This window comes from Oncorhynchus keta, chromosome 14 (genome assembly GCF_023373465.1).
Source record: "Oncorhynchus keta strain PuntledgeMale-10-30-2019 chromosome 14, Oket_V2, whole genome shotgun sequence".
In the NCBI taxonomy this organism is placed as follows: domain Eukaryota; kingdom Metazoa; phylum Chordata; class Actinopteri; order Salmoniformes; family Salmonidae; genus Oncorhynchus; species Oncorhynchus keta.
The window spans coordinates 8,329,241-8,350,255 of NC_068434.1; the positions used below are offsets into that span (position 1 = coordinate 8,329,241).

Sequence of the window (21,015 nt, forward strand, 5' to 3'; positions counted from 1 at the left end):
ACCTGACTAATGTTCTTGTGGCTGAATGGAAGGACATCCACAAATGAATACATACCATATGAAACGTAGCAAATTATACTAATTGGAGAGTCCCGGATTTACATGTACTATGTTACGTCTACCCCTGAGTCCAGGTTGCTCCTTAAACCTGTTTTTTATTATATATTATTTTTTACAATACCCCTCAGAGGGAGGTGAGCCTCCGCATCTCAAATGGAACCCCATTTCCTATGGACAACTACTATTCCCTAGTTAGAGCCCATCTGGTCTCAAGGGTAGACATAACATAGTAAATGTAAATCTGGTCAAAAGTTGTTCACTTCATATGGAATTTACTTGGAATGCAAACTTTGTCTGTGGGTATGAAAGTAAGCTACAGTGATAAGCAGGCAGGGCTCTAGTACAGAATAAATCTCCTAGGTTACGCGATTGTTGCGTAACCACACTGCAGGTGTTTCAGGAAGTCATCTCTAATAAACATTCTTCATCTAACCAATCAATAGCCTTAGACATCACATCACTGCTGAAAAGTTTCACCTAGTATTTGGCTCAGGTTTGTGTTATTTCATTTTTTTTATTTTTTAAGTCAGATATAGAAGCTGAACTGGGTGGTGTCCTATGGAGTTGTGAGTATGGCGCCATCTAGTGGTAGGCTGTGTTGCTACACACCACACTTCTTGTTTGCCTCTTCGGGCCACCGATGTTAACGTAAGCTCCAACTTTGTGCTATGTCCATTGTTTCTGGATGGGAAATAGACAAGACACTACTATCATGGAAATTTCACTCATAATCTACAGCTGAATACCTTTGCGTGATGTCATTCTTACCAAAAACGTTCTGCTTCACGTCTAGATCCTGAATTCAAACAAATTCACTCAGACCGGAGACTTCACTCGTTATCTGTTGCTGCTAGAGGTGACACTCTCGCCTTTCCCCTTCACATCACATCCTGGCAGGGACTGCAGTTGAAAAATGAGCCGGCTGGTTAAACCTGGCACTATCCCTGTAAAACGATACGGAAATCACACTCCCAAAGCATCCATTCACCCAGACAATGAGACCAAATGGTTAGCCATCTTTATTATGAAACATTGGACCAAATCACACAGCTGTTACACTGCTCCAGTCCCTGTCCCGTTTTACACCCTACTGGCAGACAGACAATTAGAGAGACAGCCCTCTCCCAGCTCAATATAAAGGCGCCTGTTATATCGGACCACCGTCTCTGTGCGTCTCTGTTCAAACCCAGTCTGTGTTTGAAATAGCATCTTATTCCATATATAGCGCACGACTGATGACCAAGACACACAGGGTTATGGTTACAAGTACAGCACTATGTAAGGAATAGGGTGCCATTTTGGACCCAACCCGGTCTTTAGACTCCCACCTGGCATTGCCCCGACCAAAGCCTGACAGACAGTTCACTAAGTCCCTTGTTCCAGTGGATATATCGGCCACTGATTTGATATATTTATGTCAAGACTCTCGCAATGACACGAGATTTGGTTTGCGGAGCTAAGATTATTTTTACGTAGAGAGAGAGAGAGAGAGAAAGGAGGTGGGGGTTCTGATTTTGCGTGTGACCATGAGCAGACAGGAGAGTAGACTTAAAGCCAATTTATGCTTGATATCGAAAATGTGGTCGGAGGCGCTGTACGGAGGAGGGTGTGATGCAATTGTGGAGCCACGCAGAGGACAAATTATGGAGGGTTCCTTATAGCTCCGGCATTGACATGATTGGTTGATATTAGGTGGGGGTGTGGGAGGTCCTGTATAAACACAAACTCACTTCCTTGACAACAGCTCTGCAAAGGAAGTATACATGCCTTGGCTTCAGAGGTTGTATCTCAGTAAATGCTGGGTGGCCACTGCAGAGCTTTTTACAGGAAACAAACTGTACGGTGTCACTACTATTTCTACCTCCCATTGTCTTGAGATGGCCAACTGGTATCTAAACTGTGTATCGGAGAGAAGTTCGAACCCAAGACACGCAGCATGGTGGGAACGGTAGAACCAGTGGGTGGGGGTATACAACCACATTATAACACAGAGGGAGATGTTTTTAGTCAGAATGGCAAATTCTGCCTATAAAGCAACAAAATAAAACCAGAAGGAAGACTAAGAACATCTAATGCAAAGAGGGGCATCTTTCAAAACATGTTGGACTGGTGAAGGGGAGTGTGAACGATGATCATCTCCAGTCAATTGCACCTGTAATTCATTACAATATTAGGGTATTATCAGTGGCCATTTTTGTGTCTGTCTGCTCAGTGGGCTGGCTTCAAGCTGAGGGGGAAGGACAACTGAGAGAGGGCTTGTTCCACAGAATACAGTGCAACTTCAGAAGCAGAGAAGTCAAAGGGAAAACATTTCAGCACACACTTCCAGGGCCTAGCAAGCTATGAGAGAGAGGTTGTTTGTTTCAGTAAGACATGTCATTTAGGGTTGATAGAACGAGATGAGTCTAGAGAACAGAACAAAGAAAGTAAAGGACAACCACAGCTTTTCCTTCTGTCAGAAAGATCTCCTTCCAGAAGTTAGGAGAAAGGTCTACAATACTCAAGCAGTGATTTCTTGTTTTTCCCTCCAACTTTTTTTAAATATTTTTTTTTTTACGAACAGCAAAACTAAAAACCTTTTTTTCTCCCCCCATTTCCTTCTATTGGTTTTCCTTCCTTAGTTCTCCATATTTAACATGGACGTTCTAACCATTTATTTTTTCTTGTCTTTTTCATTTTTCATATTTTAATTTAAGAAAATAGTATAAAGTTAGTAACGGTCTCAAGCGATCGCCAGAAGGAGGAGAAACCGGTCTGATCCAGAGTCCTGCGAAGATGGTGGGGCTGCAGCCACACGCGGAGGTGAGGCTAGGGCTGCTCCCGGGCTGCTAGGATGATGTGTGTGTGTGGGGAGATGAGGAGGAGAGAGGGGAAGGTACAGAGAGGAGGGAGGAGAACAGAGACTTTCAGTTGGGGAGAGGAGAGAGAGAGAGAGAGAGAGAGAGAGAGAGAGAGAGAGGGCTACAAACTGGTCAGGTAATCAGTCCATTGGTCTCTTTTCTCCATGTTTCTTTGTAAACTCCTCTGCGTTCTTAAAGAATTTTTTCCGGTCCTTTGAGTATTCTTCTGCTAGGTCTGCCCTCAGAGGGTGCTCTGGCTGGGGGTCGTTCACCAACGCAATCAGGGACTGAATTACTGCAGAATAGACAAACAGTCAGTCACAAATTACTGCAGAATAGATAAACAGTCAGTCACAAATTACTGTAGAATAGATAAGACAAACAGCCAATCATGACATTGCAGAAACTGAATCAGTGCAGAATGAACAGATTATTTTCCCTTTTGACTAAAGAAGCAATTTCTACTTCAACAGAAAGTTCAACAATTAAACTGACACACAGAGGAAAATGAGTCATGACATTGAAGTAGAATACTTGACTGATTCATGTGTTCTCCTGTTAAGTTCCCTCTTTCACTTCATTCATTTGATCAGGTTCTACTGTCCAGCGTCAGGGTATCATGCCATGGTTTCACGCCCAGCGTCAGGGTATCACACCCAGCGTCAGGGTATCATGCCATGGTATCACGCCCAGCGTCAGGGTATCACACCCAGCGTCAGGGTATCATGCCATGGTTTCACGTCCAGTGTCAGGGTATCACACCCAGCGTCAGGGTATCGTGCCATGGTTTCACGTCCAGTGTCAGGGTATCACGCCCAGCGTCAGGGTATCACGCCCAGCGTCAGGGTATCACACCCAGCGTCAGGGCATCATGCCATGGTTTCACGTCCAGCGTCAGGGTATCACGCCCAGCGTCAGGGTATCATGCCATGGTTTCACGCCCAGCGTCAGGATATCACACCCAGCGTCAGGGTATCATGCCATGGTATCACGCCCAGCGTCAGGGTATCACGCCCAGCGTCAGGGTATCATGCCATGGTATCACGCCCAGCGTCAGGGTATCACACCCAGCGTCAGGGTATCATGCCATGGTTTCACGCCCAGTGTCAGGGTATCACACCCAGCGTCAGGGTATCATGCCATGGTATCACGCCCAGCGTCAGGGTATCACGCCCAGCGTCAGGGTATCATGCCATGGTATCACGCCCAGCGTCAGGGTATCACACCCAGCGTCAGGGTATCATGCCATGGTTTCACGCCCAGCGTCAGGGTATCACACCCAGCGTCAGGGTATCATGCCATGGTTTCACGTCCAGCGTCAGGGTATCACGCCATGGTTTCACGCCCAGCGTCAGGGTATCATGCCATGGTTTCACGGCCAGCGTCAGGGTATCACGCCATGGTTTCACGCCCAGCGTCAGGGTATCACGCCCAGCGTCAGGGTATCACACCCAGCGTCAGGGCATCATGCCATGGTTTCACGTCCAGCGTCAGGGTATCACGCCCAGCGTCAGGGTATCATGCCATGGTATCACGCCCAGCGTCAGGGTATCATGCCATGGTATCACGCCCAGCGTCAGGGTATCATTCCATGGTTTCACGCCCAGCGTCAGGGTATCACACCCAGCGTCAGGGTATCATGCCATGGTATCACGGCCAGCGTCAGGGTATCATGCCATGGTATCACGCCCAGCGTCAGGGTATCACGCCCAGCGTCAGGGTATCACACCCAGCGTCAGGGTATCACGCCCAGCGTCAGGGTATCATGCCATGGTTTCACGCCCAGCGTCAGGATATCACACCCAGCGTCAGGGTATCATGCCATGGTATCACGCCCAGCGTCAGGGTATCACGCCCAGCGTCAGGGTATCATGCCATGGTATCACGCCCAGTGTCAGGGTATCATGCCCAGCGTCAGGGTATCATGCCATGGTTTCACGTCCAGTGTCAGGGTATCACACCCAGCGTCAGGGTATCATGCCATGGTATCACGCCCAGCGTCTGGATATCATGCCATGGTATCACGCCCAGTGTCAGGGTATCACACCCAGCGTCAGGGTATCATGCCATGGTATCACGCCCAGCGTCAGGGTATCATGCCATGGTATCACGCCCAGCGTCAGGGTATCATGCCATGGTATCACGCCCAGCGTCAGGGTATCACACCCAGCGTCAGGGTATCATGCCATGGTTTCACGCCCAGCGTCAGGGTATCACACCCAGCGTCAGGGTATCATGCCATGGTTTCACGTCCAGCGTCAGGGTATCACGCCATGGTTTCACGCCCAGCGTCAGGGTATCATGCCATGGTATCACGGCCAGCGTCAGGGTATCACGCCATGGTTTCACGCCCAGCGTCAGGGTATCACACCCAGCGTCAGGGTATCATGCCATGGTTTCACGCCCAGCGTCAGGGTATCACGCCCAGCGTCAGGGTATCATGCCATGGTATCACGCCCAGCGTCAGGGTATCATGCCATGGTATCACGCCCAGCGTCAGGGTATCATTCCATGGTTTCACGTCCAGCGTCAGGGTATCACGCCATGGTTTCACGCCCAGCGTCAGGGTATCATGCCATGGTATCACGGCCAGTGTCAGGGTATCACGCCATGGTTTCACGCCCAGCGTCAGGGTATCACACCCAGCGTCAGGGTATCATGCCATGGTTTCACGTCCAGCGTCAGGGTATCACGCCCAGCGTCAGGGTATCATGCCATGGTATCACGCCCAGCGTCAGGGTATCATGCCATGGTATCACGCCCAGCGTCAGGGTATCATTCCATGGTTTCACGCCCAGCGTCAGGGTATCATGCCATGGTATCACGGCCAGCGTCAGGGTATCATGCCATGGTATCACACCCAGCGTCAGGGTATCACGCCCAGCGTCAGGGTGTCACACCCAGCGTCAGGGTATCATGCCATGGTATCACGCCCAGCGTCAGGGTATCATGCCATGGTATCACGCCCAGCGTCAGGGTATCATGCCATGGTATCACGCCCAGCGTCAGGGTATCATGCCATGGTATCACGCCCAGCGTCAGGGTATCACGCCCAGCGTCAGGGTATCACGCCATGGTATCACGTCCAGCGTCAGGGTATCATGCCGTGGTATCGCGCCCAGCGTCAGGGTGTCATGACAGCGTATCACGTCCAGCGTCAGGGTATCATGCCATGGTATCACGCCCAGCGTCAGGGTATCATGCCATGGTATCACGCCCAGCGTCAGGGTATCATGCCATGGTATCACGCCCAGCGTCAGGGTATCATGCCGTGGTATCGCGCCCAGCGTCAGGGTGTCATGACAGCGTATCACGCCCAGCGTCAGGGTGTCATGACAGCGCCCAGCGTCAGGGTATCATGCCATGGTATCACGTCCAGCGTCAGGGTATCATGCCGTGGTATCGCGCCCAGCGTCAGGGTGTCATGCCAGCGTCCAGCGTCAGGGTGTCATGACAGCGTATCATGCCAGCGTCAGGGTGTCATGACAGCGCCCAGCGTCAGTGTATCATGCCAGCATCAGGGTATCAATCAGTGGTACGGTATCATGTCAGAGTCAGTGTATTGTGTCAGTGTATCATTTGGGTTGGCAGGTAGCCTAGTGGTTAGAGCATTGGTCCAGTAACCGAAAGGTTGCTGGACCGAATCCCTGAGCTGACAAGGTAAAGATCAGGCAGTTAACCCACTGTTCCTAGACCAGTTAACCCACTGTTCCTAGACCAGTTAACCCACTGTTCCTAGACCAGTTAACCCACTGTTCCTAGACCAGTTAACCCACTGTTCCTAGACCAGTTAACCCACTGTTCCTAGACCAGTTAACCCACTGTTCCTAGACCAGTTAACCCACTGTTCCTAGACCAGTTAACCCACTGTTCCTAGACCAGTTAACCCACTGTTCCTAGACCAGTTAACCCACTGTTCCCCAGTAGGCATTCATTGTAAATAAGAATTTGTTCTTAACTGACTTGCCTATATAAAAAAAGGCACAGAAATATAATAATGTAAGTATTGCAGCATAATTTACATTATATGCAAATTATAGAGGTGTGTGTGTGTGAGACCCACCTTGGTCAGTTTTGGTTGCTGGTTTCCAGTTCTCTGCGCTAATGACAGGCAGACACACCTGTCCCTTCTCGTCGATGTTGGGGTGGTAGATCTTCGTCTTGAACGTGATCTTGGGGGGCTTGAAGGGGTACTCGGCGGGGAAGATTAATTCAATCCTGAAAGCTCCCTTGTCATAAGGAGCGTTGTCCTGGAAGAGTAATGTGTAGAAAATAAACCATGGTTAGTTAAGTGTGACAATGACCATATCCAAGGAGCATCTCTTATGACTGTGTTATGACTTAATACATGTAACAGTGTGATGTAATAGTCCTTCTAGAACCAGAACATAGAGACTTCTGTGATGTAATGGTCCTTCTAGAACCTTAGCAATTTAGCAATTAGCAATTTCTTCTTAGCTAGCTCCATAGCCGTCTTTGTATCAAAGATAATCGCATAATTATCGTATTTCGTCGTCCTAACGTAGTCTTCCCTGCTATTTGCCCAGCAGCTAGCCAGCTAGCAAACGCCCACCGATTAGCAGCACTGTAGTAACTATTACACTCAACTGAACGACTTGATTAGTGTAGTGTTAGCTAGCTACATAGCTGTCTTTGCTGTCTTCGTATCCAAGATAATTGTGTAGTTTAGAGTGTGTAGTCTTAGAGTGATTATCTTAATTTACCGAGGTTAGCTAGCCAGCTATTTGTCGTCCTTAACGTAGGAGACTCTGCTAACTAGCCAACAGCTAGCCAACAGCTAGCCGACAGCTAGCCAACGTCTACCGAATAGGACTCAACAACCTGGTCGCATTCACAGGTAGTATCACATTTTCATTTCATTTCATTACAGTACAACGGTTTGATTTGTTTGATCGTAGCTAGCTACACAGCTAGCTACATAGCCGTCTTTGTATCAAAGATAATTGTGTAGTCTAGAGCGATTTTCTAGGTTAGCTAGCCAGCTATTGTCGTTCTTTTAACGCAACGTAACGTAAACAACACTGCTAGCTAGCCAGCTAGCCCCCGAATAGCAGCACTGCAGAAACTATTACACTCAACGGAACGACTTGATTAGTGTAGTGTCAACAACACAGCCACTGCCAGCTAGCCTACTTCAGCAGTACTGTATCATTTTAATCATTTTAGTCAATAAGATTCTTGCTACGTAAGCTTAACTTTCTGAACATTCGAGACGTGTAGTCCACTTGTCATTCCAATCTCCTTTGCATTAGCGTAGCCTCTTCTGTAGCATGTCAACTATGCGTCTGTCTATCCCTGTTCTCTGCTTTCTGCACAGACCATACAAACGCTCCACACCGCGTGGCCACCCTAATCTGGTGGTCCCAGCGCGCACGACCCACGTGGAGTTCCAGGTCTCCGGTAGCCTCTGGAACTGCCGATCTGCGGCCAACAAGGCAGAGTTCATCTCAGCCTATGCCTCCCTCCAGTCCCTCGACTTCTTGGCACTGACGGAAACATGGATCACCACAGACAACACTGCTACTCCTACTGCTCTCTCTTCGTCCGCCCACGTGTTCTCGCACACCCCGAGAGCTTCTGGTCAGCGGGGTGGTGGCACCGGGATCCTCATCTCTCCCAAGTGGTCATTCTCTCTTTCTCCCCTTACCCATCTGTCTATCGCCTCCTTTGAATTCCATGCTGTCACAGTTACCAGCCCTTTCAAGCTTAACATCCTTATCATTTATCGCCCTCCAGGTTCCCTCGGAGAGTTCATCAATGAGCTTGATACCTTGATAAGATCCTTTCCTGAGGACGGCTCACCTCTCACAGTGCTGGGCGACTTTAACCTCCCCACGTCTACCTTTGACTCATTCCTCTCTGCCTCCTTCTTTCCACTCCTCTCCTCTTTTGACCTCACCCTCTCACCTTCCCCCTACTCACAAGGCAGGCAATACGCCGACCTCATCTCTACTAGATGCTGTTCTTCCACTAACCTCATTGCAACTCCCCTCCAAGTCTCCGACCACTACCTTGTATCCTTTTCCCTCTCGCTCTCATCCAACACCTCCCACACTGCCCCTACTCGGATGGTATCGCGCCGTCCCAACCTTCGCTCTCTCTCCCCCGCTACCCTCTCCTCTTCCATCCTATCATCTCTTCCCTCTGCTCAAACCTTCTCCAACCTATCTCCTGATTCTGCCTCCTCAACCCTCCTCTCCTCCCTTTCTGCATCCTTTGACTCTCTATGTCCCCTATCCTCCAGGCCGGCTCGGTCCTCCCCTCCCGCCCCGTGGCTCAACGACTCACTGCGAGCTCACAGAACAGGGCTCCGGGCAGCCGAGCGGAAATGGAGGAAAACTCGCCTCCCTGCGGACCTGGCATCCTTTCACTCCCTCCTCTCTACATTTTCCTCCTCTGTCTCTGCTGCTAAAGCCATTTTCTACCACTCTAAATTCCAAGCATCTGCCTCTAACCCAAGGAAGCTCTTTGCCACCTTCTCCTCCCTCCTGAATCCTCCTCCCCTCCCCCCTCTCTGCAGATGACTTCGTCAACCATTTTGAAAAGGTCGACGACATCCGATCCTCGTTTGCTAAGTCAAACGGCACCGCTGGTTCTGCTCACACTGCCCTACCCTGTGCTCTGACCTCTTTCTCCCCTCTCTCTCCAGATGAAATTTCGCGTCTTGTGACGGCCGGCCGCCCAACAACCTGCCCGCTTGACCCTATCCCCTCCTCTCTTCTCCTGACCATTTCCGGAGACCTTCTCCCTTACCTCACCTCGCTCATCTCTGACCGCTGGCTACGTCCCTTCCGTCTTCAAGAGAGCGAGAGTTGCACCCCTTCTGAAAAAACCTACACTCGATCTCTCCGATGTCAACAACTACAGACCAGTATCCCTTTTTTCTTTTCTCTCCAAAACTCTTGAACGTGCCGTCCTTGGCCAGCTCTCCCGCTATCTCTCTCTGAATGACCTTCTTGATCCTAATCAGTCAGGTTTCAACACTAGTCATTCAACTGAGACTGCTCTTCTCTGTATCACGGAGACCGCTCCGCACTGCTAAAGCTAACTCTCTCTCCTCTGCTCTCAACCTTCTAGACCTATCGGCTGCCTTCGATACTGTGAACCATCAGATCCTCCTCTCCACCCTCTCCGAGTTGGGCATCTCCGGCGCGGCCCACGCTTGGATTGCGTCCTACCTGACAGGTCGCTCCTACCAGGTGGCGTGGCGAGAATCTGTCTCCTCACCACGCGCTCTCACCACTGGTGTCCCCCAGGGCTCTGTTCTAGGCCCTCTCCTATTCTCGCTATACACCAAGTCACTTGGCTCTGTCATAACCTCACATGGTCTCTCCTATCATTGCTATGCAGACGACACACAATTAATCTTCTCCTTTCCCCTTCTGATGACCAGGTGGCGAATCGCATCTCTGCATGTCTGGCAGACATATCAGTGTGGATGACGGATCACCACCTCAAGCTGAACCTCGGCAAGACGGAGCTGCTCTTCCTCCCGGGAAGGACTGCCCGTTCCATGATCTCGCCATCACGGTTGACAACTCCATTGTGTCCTCCTCCCAGAGCGCTAAGAACCATGGCGTGATCCTGGACAACACCCTGTCGTTCTCAACTAACATCAAGGCGGTGGCCCGTTCCTGTAGGTTCATGCTCTACAACATCCGCAGAGTACGACCCTGCCTCACACAGGAAGCGGCGCAGGTCCTAATCCAGGCACTTGTCATCTCCCGTCTGGATTACTGCAACTCGCTGTTGGCTGGGCTCCCTGCCTGTGCCATTAAACCCCTGCAACTCATCCAGAACGCCGCAGCCCGTCTGGTGTTCAACCTTCCCAAGTTCTCTCACGTCACCCCGCTCCTCCGCTCTCTCCACTGGCTTCCAGTTGAAGCTCGCATCCGCTACAAGACCATGGTGCTTGCCTACGGAGCTGTGAGGGGAACGGCACCTCAGTACCTCCAGGCTCTGATCAGGCCCTACACCCAAACAAGGGCACTGCGTTCATCCACCTCTGGCCTGCTCGCCTCCCTACCACTGAGGAAGTACAGTTCCCGCTCAGCCCAGTCAAAACTGTTCGCTGCTCTGGCCCCCCAATGGTGGAACAAACTCCCTCACGACGCCAGGACAGCGGAGTCAATCACCACCTTCCGGAGACACCTGAAACCCCACCTCTTTAAGGAATACCTAGGATAGGATAAGTAATCCTTCTCACCCCCCCCCCTTTAAGATTTAGATGCACTATTGTAAAGTGACTGTTCTACTGGATGTCATAAGGTGAATGCACCAATTTGTAAATCGCTCTGGATAAGAGCGTCTGCTAAATGACTTAAATGTAAAGTAAATGTAACATAGAGACTTCTGTGATGTAATAGTCCTTCTAGAACCAGAACATAGACTTCTGTGATGTAATGGTCCTTCTAGAACCAGAACATAGAGACTTCTGTGATGTAATAGTCCTTCTAGAACCAGAACATAGAGACTTCTGTGATGTAATAGTCCTTCTAGAACCAGAACATAGACTTCTGTGATGTAATGGTCTTTCTAGAACCAGAACATAGAGACTTCTGTGATGTAATGGTCCTTCTAGAACCAGAACATAGACTTCTGTGATGTAATAGTCCTTCTAGAACCAGAACATAGAGACTTCTGTGATGTAATGGTCTTTCTAGAGCCAGAACATAGAGATTTCTGTGATGTAATGGTCTTTCTAGAGCCAGAACATAGAGATTTCTGTGATGTGATGGTCTGAACCAGAACATAGATGGTCTAATAGTCCTTCTAGAACCAGAACATAGAGACTTCTGTGATGTAATAGTCCTTCTAGAACCAGAACATAGAGACTTCTGTGATGTAATAGTCCTTCTAGAACCAGAACATAGAGACTTCTGTGATGTAATAGTCCTTCAAGAACCAGAACATAGAGACTTCTGTGATGTAATAGTCCTTCTAGAACAAGAACATAGAGAATTCTGTGATGTAATAGTCCTTCTAGAACTAGATCATAGAGACTTCTGTGATGTAATGGTCCTTCTAGAACCAGAACATAGAGACAGACTTCTGTGATGTAATAGTCCTTCTAGAACCAGAACATAGAGACTTCTGTGATGTAATAGTCCTTCTAGAACTAGAACATAGAGACTTCTGTGATGTAATAGTCCTTCTAGAACTAGAACATAGAGACTTCTGTGATGTAATAGTCCTTCTAGAACCAGAACATAGAGACTTCTGTGATGTAATAGCCTCCATGAGAGAATTGTGAAGCCATGAATCAATGAGAATAAGACCACTTACAGGGACAATGAGACCTTGCCAGGTCAGTATGTTGGATTCATCCACTTGAATGTTTCTGAAGTTTTTCATTCCAGACTTGCGAATCTCTTCAAGTTCCTGAAAGAGGAGAGAGAAACATCACGATATGTTAATGCGCCTCCAACGACTCTGTTGATGGTAATGTGGTAATGTACAATCCCTCCAAAGATTGTGGCTGAGTAACCCTCCGAAATCCCTACAATGAGTCTGATGTCAAATCAAGTAATAGATAGAGATAAATAGATAAAATAAATAGATCAAATAGAGAGGTGGCTGCTTGTGAGGCATCTATGTCAGTCAATGACAGCTCATCTGGTATTGACATGTCTTGTAATTGTAAACAAAACTGAAACCCAGACAGACAATTGTGTGCTTGTCATGTTACTGTCTGGCCAGACAACATACTAATAATGAATGTTTTGTTTGGTCCACAGAATTCATTTAGCTAGCGGCTGATTGTTCATTAGATACAAAAACATTTTTTAAATATCTAATAATAGTGTATGAATGTAGGTTTTGTTTCCTGCTGCAAACCAAGATGAGGTCATGAAATAACTGACTGATGTCACGGTGCAGTTTTCTACAATGACGTCGTGTATCTTGATAGATAGCTGGCTGGCTGGCTGGCTATCTATCTATCTATACAACTGGAGTTGTACCCAGGCGGTTACAAAAACCAAGATGATTGCATTTTCTTTGGCAGTTGATTTAAATGGTTACTGTTTGCTAGTTAGCTAAGCTCTGGATACGTCGCATATATAAACCGGGTAACTTGAATAATTTGACTCATGTCATGGTGCAGTTTAGGACGATAATAAGATAGTGTACTGTAGTTGTACTGAATGATGACCGAGCCCTTGATTACCCTTTAAAACAACGGGACAGTGAGGTTGTGCTTCGTGTGAGTCACAAAACAAGGCGAAACATCCTTTCCCATGTAGGTGAGGCAATTTTGGGTAGCGACTAGATAACCTAAAGTAGCAAACAGCGTAGACAGATCTGTTACGGAAATAACTCACTACGCGGTATTTCTAGCCATCACAAGGTTGTGATAAAACATACATTGATCGGTTTCAATGTTCGTTTTTAACCCTTTAAAACATCGGGACAATGAGGTTGTGCATCGTGTGAGTCACAAATAATGCGAAATATAATTTCCCCATTTAGTTAGTTGGGTAACTACTAATCTAGCTAATCTAAAACCAGGAGCCATAAAAACCCAGGACAGCTCCGTAAAGGAAGTGGTTAACTAGTCCGCTACGACAGTAGCCATCGCACGGTTATGATACACAGAAATTGATCGGTGTAAATGTTGTTTGTACATTTTCCGGAGATTGGTGTCAATACTAAACACGAGCAAGCAACGTCGCAGACTAGTTTCCGTGCTGTTCCCGGTCTCTCAATCTTCTCTGGCCCTGCCGGTGCTTTCCTAACCGGTCTTATGCTCGCTGGCCTAGTTTGGGAAAGAGACTGCCTTCTCGCCTTTAGCGGGACTTCCAACACTTCTGGATCAAATACAATTTAGGACAACAATAAGATATCGTGACTGAGTCGTACTGAATAATGACCAAGCCCTTAGATAGACCATTCTGACTTTAAAAAAAAAATATGGATAGACGTATGAAAATAGAGTTATCATGATATTTACCTTGTGCAGTCTCCTGCTCGCCGCCATCTTGCATCTACTGTGTGTTCCCAGAATACAACGCGGCGACTTCTCTTGGGGTCGCAGTTCCAAAAAGGCAATAAAAGAAGTATGGGACAAATGACCCCCAAAATGTTGATTCTCTTTATCGTGTTTTATATGACTCATTTTAGAATACTAAAGAGGCCAGTCCACTTATTTTTTTTTCTGTTGTTGATGGCAAATTTGTAAACATTCAAACCAACAAAGGTTTAGAAGCAACCAGAAATGTTTCATTTATTGTCTGGCTTATGCATTGATTAGTCAAAAGCCTTGATTCTGAAAATACCCTTATTGTACACTGCAGCGTAGCCCATATAAACAGCTCAAAACTCCCCCGTTGGCTACGATACCAATTAAGCATATTCAGTCCCTGGACTTGTATTTGTAGTATTGTAATGAAACAGGCAGGGAGCAGGACTCGAACCCTCGACCTTCTAGCCCGAGATCCGGCGCGCTATCGACTGTGCCGCGAAAGCAAAGAGTCGATATCCGCGCTTAAAAACCCAGGGTCGTTACAGTTTAAATGAAAAAGGTGTGTCCGGTTTAGACATTTTTTAAATGTAACTAGGCAAGTCAGTTAAGAACAAATTCTTAATTACAATGACGGCCTAGGAACAGTGGGTTAACTAACTACTAGCCTACCTGCGGCCCCACATAATTCATTGTGTGTGTGTGTGTGTGTGTGCGTGCGTGCGCGACTGTGTGTGTGTGTGCGTGAGTGACATTTGAATGTGACAGATAAATACAGGCATCTCAAATTAGGTTTATGGAAATAGGATATATTCAAAGAGATAATTTGTTTGAGATGGCTGTAGTTGTCTGACTGCTCAACCCGTAGCGGAGCCAATGGGCCGACCATTGTAAACTAGCCACTAGCGAGTGTTTTGTCAATGAATTAAATATTTCCTTTCTACCCCTCTGAATAGAATAGAACAAGTCAAGTTCTCTTGTAAACAATAACTGTGTTGTGCTATCACAACCACCCGATGCTGCTCTTACTGTTCCCCGAGCGCCGAAGACGTGAATGTCGATGATGGTTAGTTCCCCGCACCTCTCTGATTCAGAGGGGTTGGGTTAAATTTCAGTTGAACGCATTCAGTTGTACAACTGACTAGGTATCCCCCTTTCCCTTAGTTTAAAATCAAATCACTCAACAGACACCTCCATCCACTATCTGTCTATATAGTAGAACACAACGAATGACCACTAAATATTGCTGTAGTGTTTTAAAGTTCAAGCGACAACTCCCCAAACTTATATAGGAGCTGCTTTTCCAAGCCTGGTAGTATTAACCGCTAGATGGCAGCAGTGGTCCCCATACTACTGCAATTATAATTGTACTGGGGTCGTAGGCTAAATTCAGATTCTACACCCCTCTATCACTGCCTGTCATGGATTTCAAGCATTTTCCTGTTGTAAGCAAAAGTGTCTGAGGGAGTGCGCCAGTGCATACGTTGGGAGAGGGTAGGCGAATTAAGATGCACCTGTAACGGATGTGAAACGGCTAGCTTAGTTAACGGTGCGCGCTTAATAGCGTTTCAATCGGTGACGTCACTTGCTCTGAGACCTTGAAGTAGTGGTTCCCCTTGCTCTGCAAGGGCCGCGGCTTTTGTGCAGCGATGGGTAACGATGCTTCGAGGATGACTGTTGTTGATGTGTGCAGAGGGTCTCTGGTTCGCGCCCGGGTATGGGCGAGGGGACCGTCTAAAATTATACTGTTACACACCCAGTGTGTGAAGTATGAATTTTTATGTCGCCCCTTTGCAAGCCACAAAAAAATACCGACCTCAATGTTGGTGCAAAGGCAGCAGTGGTATAAAGTACTTAAGTAAAAAATACTTTCAAGTACTACTTAAGTTGCCTTTTTGGTGGGTATCTGAACTTCATTTCTATTTTTGACAACTTTTACTTTTACTTCCCAACATTCCTTAAAGAAAATATATTTTTTTTTTACTCCATACATTTTCCCTGACACCTAAAACGTACTCGTTACATTTTGAATGCTATGCAAGACAGGACAATTGTATAATTCACACACTTATCAAGAGAACATTCCTGGTCATCTACTGCCTCTGATCTGGCAGACTCACTAAACACAAATGCTTAGTTTGTAAATCATGTCTGAGTGTCGGTGTGTGACCCTGGATATCCGTAAATATAAAAAAAAAAACAAGAAAATGGTGCCGTCTGTTTTGCTTAATATAAGGAATTTTAAAATACTTTTTACTTTTGATACTTGAGTACATTTAAAAACAAATACCTTTAGACTTTTACTTCAAGTCGTATTTTACTGGGTGACTCACTTTTACTTGAGGAACTTTCTATATTTAAAAGGTATCTTTACTTTTACTCAAGTATGACAATTGGGTACTTTCTCCACCAGTGCTGACTATTGTATGATCACAGGTTTACGCAAGACAAAAACAGTCCTCTTCTCTCGTTGCCCTGCAGCGATATCATAAACGTGTCATCACTCATCCGATTCATTATACACAGCCTTGCGCAACAAACACAAAACCTTTCTGTTGAGTATAATATAATAATAATATTATACATTCCTTTGAACATGTTTTTTTTATTCTCTTATCATGACAGTGGTATATAAACAGCCTGTACTGAGGACCACCAATAGGATCGCGATACGATAAACAATAGTAACACATCGTTTGCTTTGTGACGTGATGACAGTTTGGCTCCAGTTGATACTTCTCTTTCCCGCCACGTAGCATTCCTCGGTTGGGACTAGCCCGAGCATGACGAGCAGCAGTTTACTGGAAGTGTACCGGTAAAAAAAAAACAGACATAAACAATGATAGAAAACAAGAGTGATTTCTGCATAAAAACGCCAGAGAGATTTCACCTCTCTGTCTCCATCTTACTTCATCAGCCATGTCTGCCTCTTGAGACTCAATAATTCCATTCAAAATGGCCCGTGTCATTTTACACTGCATAAGAATGGCCCTTCCTGGGACAATAAAATCTATTGATTGAGTCACAATTGCTGATTTCCTGATATTCTTCACATTTTGCCATAGGTTGGAGGCAAATGTTTTTAATATGATAAGTGATGATCTATGGGTCCCATCCCGGTCAGTAATTTGACCATGCTTGCTACAAGTTTAGATATCTGGCGCTAGACTAACTTTTCCAAACAGTTAGTCATGTAGCTGACATGGGCAAATTGAGTGACAGTGATTTGATGCACAACCAAATTTCGAAATGGTATATTTGATTATTCTAACTCAAGAGTAAATTGATACCCCGACTGAGTTCCTAAAAACAAAACCAAAAGGGCCGACAGTTGCCCACCACTGTCCTAGACACATTATTTCATCATCAAGGCACTCTCAGAATTCTACAGAAGAGAGAGATGGAGAGAGTACACTTTCTAGGTCAAAGAGGTTGCAGTGAGATGCATAGAATCAGAATGACTGCAATGGATTCTAATTCTAGATTTCACATCATGTTTTTGAACCAGGTATCTGTGTCTGTTGATGCCAGTAAAGGGGTGATAACAGACTCTCTACTTCCATAAACAGTGGGCAAGTCTGGCATACCGATAAGATAACAAGACACAAGACCAATATGATGCCCTCATTGCCACCGGAGGGGATTTCTGCACAGAGACTGGCTGTGTGTTTGGGACCATGCATGCGTGGGATGTTTGTTTCTTTGGATGTTTATGGTTGTCGTTTTAAATAAAAGAGGACAATGAGAATTTTCCTTGGCCTTGTTTAGAGAATAATTTTAGACTGAAGTAGTTAGCGATTCCCACCATAAAACAGTCAGAGGGGAATTTGAAGTGGCTTGGCTCAGGATTGAGACCTATTAGAATTGAATGCGGTGAATGTGCTGTCAATACAGGGGGTAAAACAGACATGACAGTCGGACAGATGGATGGATGGATGGATAGATAGATAGATAGATAGATAGATAGATAGATAGATAGATAGATAGATAGGAGGACAGCAGACAGACAGACAGTGAGCAGGCCAATATACAGACAGACAGACAGACAGACAGTGACAGCAGGCCAACAGACAGACAGACAGACAGGTGAGCAGGCCAACAGACAGACAGACAGACAGACAGACAGACAGACAGACAGACAGACAGACAGACAGACAGACAGACAGACAGACAGACAGACAGACAGGCAGGCAGGCAGGCAGACTTATAGACAGACAAGCAGACAGACAGATAGACAGACACTATCAATGAAAATCTTTATCAAGGATAGGTTTGGTGCACTTCTATTCTACATTTACACCTGTTTCTTGGGAAACAGCTTAAAGTGATATTTAAAAATAAAGAACTATATGCTGTTTTCCTATTAAACCTTATCACACAAATACACAATATAATATAATGTAAAGTAAAGTATATATATATTTCCCCCCTCATCAATCTAAACACAAAACCCCATAATGACAAAGCAAAAACATGTTTCTAGAAATTATTGCAAATTTATGTATAAACCCCCCCCGGAAACATCACATTTATGTAAGTATTCAGACTCTTTACTCAGTACTTTGTTGAAGCACCTTTGGCAGCTGATGTTTAAAGTTAGTGAGGGAAATGTAAGTCTCCAGCTTCAGCGATTTTTGCAATTCATTACAGTCACTGGCAGCAGAGAACTAGAAGGAAAGGCGGCCAAAGGAGGTGTTGGCTTTGGGGATGACCAGTGAGATATACCTGCTGGAGCGCGTGCTATAGGTAGGTGTTGTTATCATGACCAGTGAGCTAAGATAAGGCGGAGCTTTACCTAGCATAGACTTATAGATGACCTGGAGCCAGTGGGCCTGGCGACAAATATGTAGCGAGGGCCAGCCGACTAGAGCATACAGGTCGCAGTGGTGGGTGGTATAAGGCGCTTTGGTAACAAAACGGATGGCACTGTGATAGACTGCATCCAGTTTGCTGAGTAGAGTATTGGAAGCTACTTTGTAGATGACATCGCCGAAGTCAATGATCAGTAGGATAGTCAGTTTTACTAGGGTATGTTTGGCGGCGTGAGTGAAGGAGGCTTTGTTGCAAAATAAGAAGCCAATTCTAGTTTTAATTTTGGATTGGAGATGTTTAATATGAGTCTGGAAGGAGAATTTACATTCTAGCCAGACACCTAGGTATTTGTAGTTGTCCACATATTCTAAGTCAGAATCGTCCAGAGTAGTGATGCTAGTTGGGCCAGCGCATGTCGGCAGCGAACGGTTGAAAAGCATGCATTTGGTTTTACTTGCGTTTAAGAGCAGTTGAAGGCCACGGAAGGAGTGTTGTATGGCATTGAAGCTCGTTTGGAGGTTAGTTAACACAGTGTCCAAAGAAGGTCCAGATGTATACAGAATGGTGTCATCTGCCTAGAGGTGGATCAGGGAATCACCCGCAGCAATAGTGACATCGTTGATATATACAGAGAAAAGAGTCAGTCCAACAATTTAACCCTGTGGTACCCCCATAGATACTGACAGAGGTCCGGACAACAGGCTCTCTGATTTTACACACTGAACTCTGTCTGCGAAGTAGTTGGTGAACCAGGCAAGGCAGTCATTTGAGAAACCAAGGCTATTGAGTCTGCCGATAAGAATACGGTGATTGACAGAGTCGAAAGCCTTGGCCAGGTCGATGAAGACGGCTGCACAGTACTGTCTTTTATCAATGGCGGTTATGATATCGTTTAGTACCTTGAGCATGACTGAGGTGCACCCGTGACCAGCTTGGAAACCAGATTGCAGAGCGGAGAAGGTACGGTGGGATTCAAAATGGTCAGTGATCTGTTTGTTAACTTGGCTTTCAAAGACTTTAGAAAGGCAGGGCAGGATGGATATAGGTCTGTAACAGTTTGGGTCTAGAGTGTTACCCCCTTTGAAGAGGGGGATGACCGCAGCAGCTTTCCAATCTTTAAGGATCTCGGACGAAACGAAAGAGAGGTTGAACAGACTGGTAATAGGGGTTGCAAGAATGGTGGCGGATAATTTTAGAAAGAGAGGGTCCAGAATGTCTAGCCCAGCTGATTTGTACGGGTCCAGGTTTTGCAGCTCTTTCAGAACATCTGCGATCTGGATTTGGGTGAAGGAGAAGCTGGGGGCCGCTCAGGCAAGTAGGGATGCTACCAGGATTCCTCCAGATGTGACGTTTGTCATTCATGCCAAAGAGTTCAATCTTGGTTTCATCAGACCAGAGAATCTTGTTTCTGAGAGTCCTGTAAAAGTGTTTTGGTGCAAAATCCCCAGGCTGCTGTGCCTTTTACACAATCCTGTCTGGCCACTCTACCAGACAATTCCCGACCTCATGGCTTGGAATGCTGACATGGTTGTCATCTGTGGGACCTTATCCCATCTCCACAGACAGTTGTGTGCCTTTACAAATCATGTCCAATCAATTGAATGTTGAAAAGTAAAGGGGTATGAATACTTTCCCCGAATGCACTCTTGAGAGGTTCCAATCTTTTTCCATTTAAGAATGATCAAGGCCACAACTTGAAGACCTTCAATACTGACAAAAAAGCTTTTTGGTTGCCAACTTCCTGGTCTCAGGAAGGCTGTATCCTCAACACATACATCCCCCTAGGACAGACAGTGTCACAGCCCATCTTCAAAAAGCACCTGAAAACTCTTCAAAGAAGGACCTTATAAGAACCATGTTGTAACGTGCCTTTACAAATCTGTTGAATCAATTGAATGTTGAAAAATGTAAAGCGTGGTGGTTACTCATGATCTTTAATGAAAATATGTACGATACATGAAATAACTTACAAAACAACAAACAAGAAGCACCGTCAAAAACCTAGAAAGCCTTCTGGTTGGAAAGCAAACACAGAGACTCAGGAACAATCACCCACAAAACATCCCCCTAGAAACCAGTGTCAAATATGGTTCCCATCTTCAAAAATCACCTGAAAACTCTGATTGAGAATCTTAAATAAGCCCCCTATTCACCCCTACCCACCCCCCAATGCCCCTAAAACCCCTAATGAAAACACACCAAAATAAACTCATTCTGCACCCTTTGTGTTTGACCAAATGTTTGTGTGTGTGTGTTTGTGTACTAAGACGTGTATTTGTGTGACTACATGTGTTTGCTGTGAGCCATTCTGCTTTGAGTGTT

At 46.1% G+C, this 21,015-nt stretch overlaps 1 protein-coding gene across 1 annotated transcript; it reads right to left on the reverse strand.

Annotated features, from left to right (window-relative positions):
• Positions 1–1,061: 1,061 nt before the first annotated feature.
• ube2l3b (ubiquitin-conjugating enzyme E2L 3b) lies at positions 1,062–14,017 on the reverse strand. Its single transcript, XM_052460960.1, has 4 exons — positions 13,873–14,017; positions 12,207–12,302; positions 6,964–7,150; positions 1,062–3,195 (listed from the first exon to the last, which is right to left on the reverse strand). Exons 1-4 carry the CDS (start codon positions 13,897–13,899, stop codon positions 3,041–3,043), a joined length of 465 nt encoding a protein of 154 aa, XP_052316920.1. The 5' UTR covers positions 13,900–14,017; the 3' UTR covers positions 1,062–3,040.
• Between the last annotated feature and the right edge of the window lie 6,998 nt (positions 14,018–21,015).

Coding starts and splice junctions, on each gene's coding strand:
- ube2l3b (XM_052460960.1), bottom strand. CDS start 13,899: ATGGCGGCGAGCAGGAGACTGCACAAG. Junction 7,151..12,206: donor GGCAAGGTCTCATTGTCCCT/GTAAGTGGTCTT, acceptor TTACTCTTCCAG/GACAACGCTCCTTATGACAA. Junction 3,196..6,963: donor AGCAACCAAAACTGACCAAG/GTGGGTCTCACA, acceptor TCTATTCTGCAG/TAATTCAGTCCCTGATTGCG.